This window comes from Callospermophilus lateralis, chromosome 6, assembly GCF_048772815.1.
Source record: "Callospermophilus lateralis isolate mCalLat2 chromosome 6, mCalLat2.hap1, whole genome shotgun sequence".
Taxonomy (NCBI): domain Eukaryota; kingdom Metazoa; phylum Chordata; class Mammalia; order Rodentia; family Sciuridae; genus Callospermophilus; species Callospermophilus lateralis.
This window is the reverse complement of record NC_135310.1, coordinates 137,997,774-138,003,895: the sequence shown is the minus strand read 5'-3', so window position 1 is coordinate 138,003,895 and position 6,122 is coordinate 137,997,774. Positions and strand designations below refer to the sequence as shown.

At 55.0% G+C, this 6,122-nt stretch overlaps 1 protein-coding gene across 1 annotated transcript; it reads right to left on the bottom strand.

Annotated features, from left to right (window-relative positions):
- Positions 1-1,077: 1,077 nt before the first annotated feature.
- Positions 1,078-5,921, bottom strand: Foxf2 (forkhead box F2). The gene is made up of 2 exons (XM_076857843.1): positions 4,727-5,921; positions 1,078-1,241 (listed from the first exon to the last, which is right to left on the bottom strand). Exons 1-2 carry the CDS (start codon positions 5,919-5,921, stop codon positions 1,078-1,080), a joined length of 1,359 nt encoding a protein of 452 aa, XP_076713958.1.
- Positions 5,922-6,122: the final 201 nt, after the last annotated feature.

Below are 6,122 nucleotides of genomic sequence, written 5' to 3'. Positions count from 1 at the left end.
AATCAGACTGTCCGCCTTTCAATATCTTTCCTGGTTTTCATTTAAGTTCCTTTCACCTTCTGTTTTTTGTTTAGTCAGAAAAAAAGTGAGGGTGAAGTAGAGAAAGAAATAACAGAAAGCATTCCCTCTTTTTTCTCCTGAGAAGACCCACAATCACAACCTGGCCTGTGTTACTCAAGGCACAGACCCCACACCACATCAATTATATAATGTGGGGGGTGGGCAGGGTAGAGTTGCCATGCTGGATGGGGGTTGTGGGGTGGGGGAGAACCTGGCCACTGATCCATCCATAGCAGGGTGCCTGTAGAGGAAACAGATCCCTAAAACAACTACTTGTTATATACATTTTATTGAAAAAAAAATGTACATCAAAATATTTTTTGGCAAACTGTAAAAGTATACATAAGTGCAAATATATCCTCATTTTAAAATACAAGCAAAGTGTGAGTATACACGAAGATCATAAAAATATCTTTAAAATATGGTGGTAGAAAACAACCTTGTAAAAATGTTGTATTGTCACAATACTGAGAACCATTTTCTTAAAATAGATGTGGTTGGTTCTAAATCATTTCTTCATAATGTTCTTTGGCACCTGTATACAAACCTAGTGTTGGGGTGGGGGGAAACAGAATTCTCCTAACTAGCTAGGCAACAAGATGAGGCTTTCTTGAAATCTTGTGCTTAGCACTGCCTTTTTGAAAAGCACACAAGTTTTCATAGACCAAGAAAAAACACACACATACACGCAACTTGTCTGCTTTTTTTCAGACCCTGATTACTGAAGGCAATGGCCATCCCAGAGTTATAAGTTTATGTTTTACATGTGGTAACTTGTTACCATCCCTCAGTTCATGCTCTCCCTCATCTGGTGCATTATCTTGCCAAGGTTTTCTCTCTTCCGATGGTAGGCAAAAAAATCAGCATCCGAGGCTTTCCTGGGCATTCAGGCTAAGTGACAGAGTGCTACTTACTGCTATCCGCGTGCACATTGTGTGAGTCCTTCGAAGTTCCTATCTGCCCCTTAGGGGAAGATGAAAAGAGAAGAGAGAGGGCCTTCATGTGGCCTTTGTCCATTCACATGACACAGGGCTTAATATCCTGACACACGCTCTGGTGGTGATGGTGATAATAAGACCCACTTGCCGAAGGATGGAAAGAAGAAATGCCATTGAAATTGAGGACGAAATCTTTTCTGTCACACACTGGAGTTGAGTGATGCTGGTAACGAGGCAGTCCCACTGAAAGAAGTAAGAGAGAGGAGGGGCTCATTTCAGACACAAAGTCACCCAACTGGAGATGGGGTGCATTGTTTTTAAAATTTCAATTTACCGCATCTTAATTTTTGACTCAGGGTGCAGAACTGTTGGTGTGTTCTTTTGGTGCATTGCTGATGCAAGAGGGGTAGATAAAACCCAGTTCTGAAAAATCAGTTTCAAACTATCTGTCCTTAGTCCTTAGATGCCTCTGGAATCATGTTTTGGTGTGGTCTGAGGCAAGAGCAAGATCTTCCCTGACCGGGTATTCTTGTATTCCTGAATTCCCATGTCACTCTGAGGCTGGGGGTCAGAGCTGTGGTCTGAGTCGGGTGAGCGCAGGCTGAGACCACAGCATCCAGGTCCTGAATCCTGGGCGCAGTGCGGGACCAAGCGCCCTCCCCCAGAACCATCACTGCCCTCTTCCCCTCTCGCTTTGAGCTTTATTTTCCAATTGATTGACCTGGTAAGAGTAGTGAGCAGCACAGGGATGGTTCCCTGTGCCAAAGGGAATGACAAAAAATAATTCCATTGCAAGAGAAAGGGACAGAAAAAGTAAGTGCAGCTCTCTTCTGTCCGCAAGCAGCTTCAGTCACAAAAGTCTAAGACTTCATCTGGAGAAGCCAGGACTTTGGGGACAGAGAAAAGCTCCTCAGGGAAGGCATATAGCAGCACAAGGAGATTTTGAGGAAGCCTCATGCTAGTAGAGGGTGGTGAAAGCCTATACCTTGCTCCCCAAGGACTGCTTCTCCGCCCAGGGCCTGAGCCTGGCGCTTCTCAGCACCGACCTGCCGCCCACTTTTGCTTTTGCTTTCTCGGCGCCTCTCGGCGGCCCGACCTCGGAGCGCAATCGGTCAAAGGTGTCCGGGCAAGCGCTGGGTCCCAACATCTCCTGCCTCCGCCTCTTTTTGTGCCAGGCTGGGTAAGGCTCATTTGCTTGGTTCATTTGTGGTCACCCTGGTGATGTGGGCAGCATAAACCACACATTCATGCCGGGGGCCGGATTCAGTTTTTCAGTAGAAGAAAAACCGTACCGGGACCAATGAGGGTTAGGCCCTGTTCGCGTCGCCCCAGTCGCCTGCGGAGAGACCAGGCTGCTCAATGGCCCGCGACTCCTGCGATCCCCTGCGCGCTAGCTGCTAACAAAACCGGCACTGCTTTATTAAAGCAACCGCTGACCTACGCGTCCCGGACCCGTGCGGTTTGCCCTGCACACAGGTGCGTTCGCTCAGCACGCTAATGCCAGTTCCTGGACCACGAAAGAGCAGGCTCCTGCAGAGCAGAGAACAGAGCTCATGCCTCAGTCTTCACTTTAATGTGCTGTGCGGGATGACAAAAATCCGAGATACTACTGTCTCGGGGCTGAATGAGAGCGCGAGGCCACTCGGGCCCCTGTGGGCCTCGCTGTGGGCCTCGCTGTCCAGGTCTCTCAACACACCCGCCACGGTCATGGGATCGGAAAATGGGACAGCATGGGAAGCGTGGGTGAGCTGAGGGCGGGAGGGTCGTGCTGTGTGCGTGTGTATGGGGGCACACTCGCTGAACTGTGGTGGGCGTCCTCAACCTTGTCTGGCCCCCGGGCCTTCAGTCTCAGTGGGTTCCAAACCAGGCCCAGTAGAGCTGGGCGCACCCAGTCTGCTCCTTCCTCCCAAGCCTGATTGGGAGCAGCCAACAAGATGGGGAAGACAGCAAGACGAGGAAGGAGGATGTTCTATGGTCTCCTGTGCACACTGGGCTCAAACCAAAGGTCCCCGGGCCTCAGAATGATACAGGAAGGCCTGAGCTATCGAGGGCCTCCAGAGCGTTCCCAGACAGAGAGTTCCCAGGAAGGTCAGCCCCGGGAGGTGATGGGCTGGAGCCCGGAAGCCGGCCTGCTTGCTTTCGGAAGTTTGTGTCTTCTCCTAGAATCGTGCTGGCAGACCCCGGGATTTTTAGGGGCTTGCCTGTGGGCCTGGCGTGAGGGATGGGACAAGGGCGGCCTCACGTAAAGATCTGGAGCCCCTTTTCTGCCTGTTTTGTTTGTTTGTTTGTTTCTTCCTCTGTTACCGTTTCCTGGCACTAGGAAGCCTTGGAGTTTGGGTTCAAGTTGAGTAGGGACTGCTAGAAGACCAGGTGGCTTTTGAGGCTGGGAGAAGAGCAGGCAGGCTAGCAAGGGTGCCAGTGGACTCCAGCCTACTGTGGGAGAGAGATTGACAGCCGGCGCGGGGGTGCTGAATAAGAGGGGTGTCTGTATTGGTTACTTGTTGAAATTCCCATAAAATTGAACAAGGCTCTGCTCTCAGTGGGTTAAGTCAGGCTAAAATCCTCTCTGGTGTGGTCCTGCCGAGACTGTCTTTGTTTAGTTAACCTCTGAGACCCGCATTTAAAAGGCCTATTTGGGAAATTTCTCTGTTCAGGGAACCAACATCTTTTGCCCATTTCTGGGCTTCCTTTCTCCCCTGATGTCCTTGCAGCACACGGCATCACGAACATATAAAGTATGCATTATTCTGTGAACGATTTTCTAATCAGGGAGGGAGGTAATGTGAGGGAGAACACCTTTGGGCCCAGTCTTTGACAGGCAGACTTCGGATTTTAATCTGCAGCCCAGTCCTCCTTAGGGGTTAATAAGGGTTTATTTTTCAGATAAACCTGGCCAAATATTCAAATTCTCTCTACCCCCCCAACCTCTCCTCCCACCTTTCACTGCTTTCCACAAGTCAATAAATTTTCATAATCTGTAACCCATACAATTTAAATCAGCCACACTACAAGTAGCCTCCAGGCGCATTTCTCAGGGGACTTAGAGCAGAGTTCTCAGGTTCTGCTGCCTGGGGACATTCATGTGTCATCAACCATGGTCCATGCTGCAACTGGGACTCCTCAACAGCCAGTGCCCCCTCCACTGACAATGTCCCTCTAGTGAAAGACCCTGGGACCCCATTCTGCTTTTCCCTCTGCCTTCCCTATCCCCTCCTCTCAATACTTGCTGAGTTAAGAAATTCTCCCTCACACACACATACACTCCAAGATACAGAACTGACATTTACTTTTTGACAAAGGCACAGAAAAATGAACTTAAAAAAAAAAAAAATAAAGGACAAGAAGAACTAGAACCAAACACAGCTCCTTGGTTCAAGGTCCCCCAAAGGCCACATGCCTTCTCTCAAAACTAAGTCAGGCCTGAATCAGGAAATCCAAAGCCCATATAGAGACATCCATGAAGGCCAGAAAGGCAGGCGACTTTGCATCATCATCCTAGAAGCTAGAAGCTGGGCAATTCTGGAGGCCCTGCTCCTGGCTATGGGCACCTGGCAGAGCAGTGAGACCCAGATCTCCTGTATCCCCACAAGAATAAGGCGCCAGCTTTCCCCAGCATCCGCTCCTCCCCATGCCCTCAGACCCCAGGCTTTGTTGTCCCAGAGGGAGTGGCTGGACCTAGAGGCATAGATGTAGGCCCGCAGAGGACCACTCTGGTCGCGATGCATTACCTGAGAGGTCCTCGCGGGCATTCTGGTGCAAGTAGCTCTGCTCCAGCGAGTAGGAGGACATGCTGGAGTGCAGGCCTGCAGAGGCCGCGGGGTTGCTGCTTGGCGTCAGGGCGGGCGGCTGCTTGAGGTAAGGCGAGGCGCCGGGCGAGCTCCAATGCGCCGCAGGACTCGTGTAGGGCGAGTGGCACTCGATGGCGCTCGCCATGGCTGGGGATGAAGGCACTGGGCTGCTGCTGCTGTCCGGCCCATAGTCCCCACCGCCGCCACCACCACCACCGCCGGCTGCACCGACGCCTCCGGGACCCGGGGGCACGGGGCAGCTGGCCATGTAGGTGGAGCCCGGGTTGGGCGACATGTGTGGGACGTGGTGGTGGTGGTGGTGGTGCGGATGAGCGTGGCCGGGGGCTCCTGCGCCGGCGTCATAGCCTGCGGGCATCATGTCGAGGCCACCGTAGCCGCCCTGGCCGTGGCAGCCAAGCGGCGCCGACGGGGGCGCCTGGAAGTCGAAGCCCTGGGGCAGCAGCGAGGCCCCAAAGCCCAAGCCGCTCACCACGCGATGGTACATGGGCTTGAGCGCCTGGCACTTCCGCCTGAATCCGCGCGGCCGGCGGCGGAAAGAGCCCTCCTCGAACATAAACTCGCTGGCCGGATCGATAGTCCAGTAGTGGCCCTTGCCGGGCCGTCCGAGGCCCTTGGGCAGCTTGATGAAGCACTCGTTGAGAGAGAGGTTGTGGCGCACCGAGTTCTTCCAGCCCTGGTAGGCGCCGCGGAAGAAGGGGAAGCGCGCCTGCAGGAACTGGTAGATCTCGCTGAGCGTCAGGCGCTTGCTGGGGGAGCTCTGGATGGCCATGACGATGAGCGCGATGTACGAGTACGGCGGCTTCTCCGGACGCCGGAGCCCCGAGTTCGCCTTCTTGGTGCCCCCGCTCCCCGCGCCCGAGCCGCTGCCGCCAGCCGAGCTCTTGCAGGCGGCCGAGGGAGCGCTGGCCGAGTTGGAGGAGGACGAGGCACAGGAGGTGGAGGACGACGAGGACGAGGACGAGGTGGTCTCCAGGGCGGCGGCGGCGGCGGCGGCGGGGGGCGGCGGGCTCATCAAGGCGGCCTGGAGCGCGCCGGGGGCCGGGCTGCACGCGCGGCGGAGCGGGGCTGGCGGCGGGCGCGGCGGGGGCGGCGGCGGCCCGCCCTCGGTGGTCATCTGGGACCCGGGAGCGAGGCCCGGCCTGGGGGGCGGGCCCCGGGCCGGGAGCGGAGGCGCAAGAACGGGGTCGGCCCAGAAGCCGGGCGAGCGCCCTAGCCCGCCGCCCGGGCTGCAGCCGTGGTCACTCCGGGCCAGCGCTTCGGCGTCGCCTCCCTCAGCTCTTCTGGGGCTTCTGGCGGCGGCGGCGGCGGCGGGCTG

Excerpts from the sequence above, each read along its gene's own strand:
- Foxf2 (XM_076857843.1), bottom strand. The coding sequence starts at position 5,921 with ATGACCACCGAGGGCGGGCCGCCGCCGCCCCCGCCGCGCCCGCCGCCA. Across the intron at positions 1,242-4,726 it reads TGCCCGCGAGGACCTCTCAG|TGGGACTGCCTCGTTACCAG; the intron begins GTAATGCATCGC and ends TACTTCTTTCAG.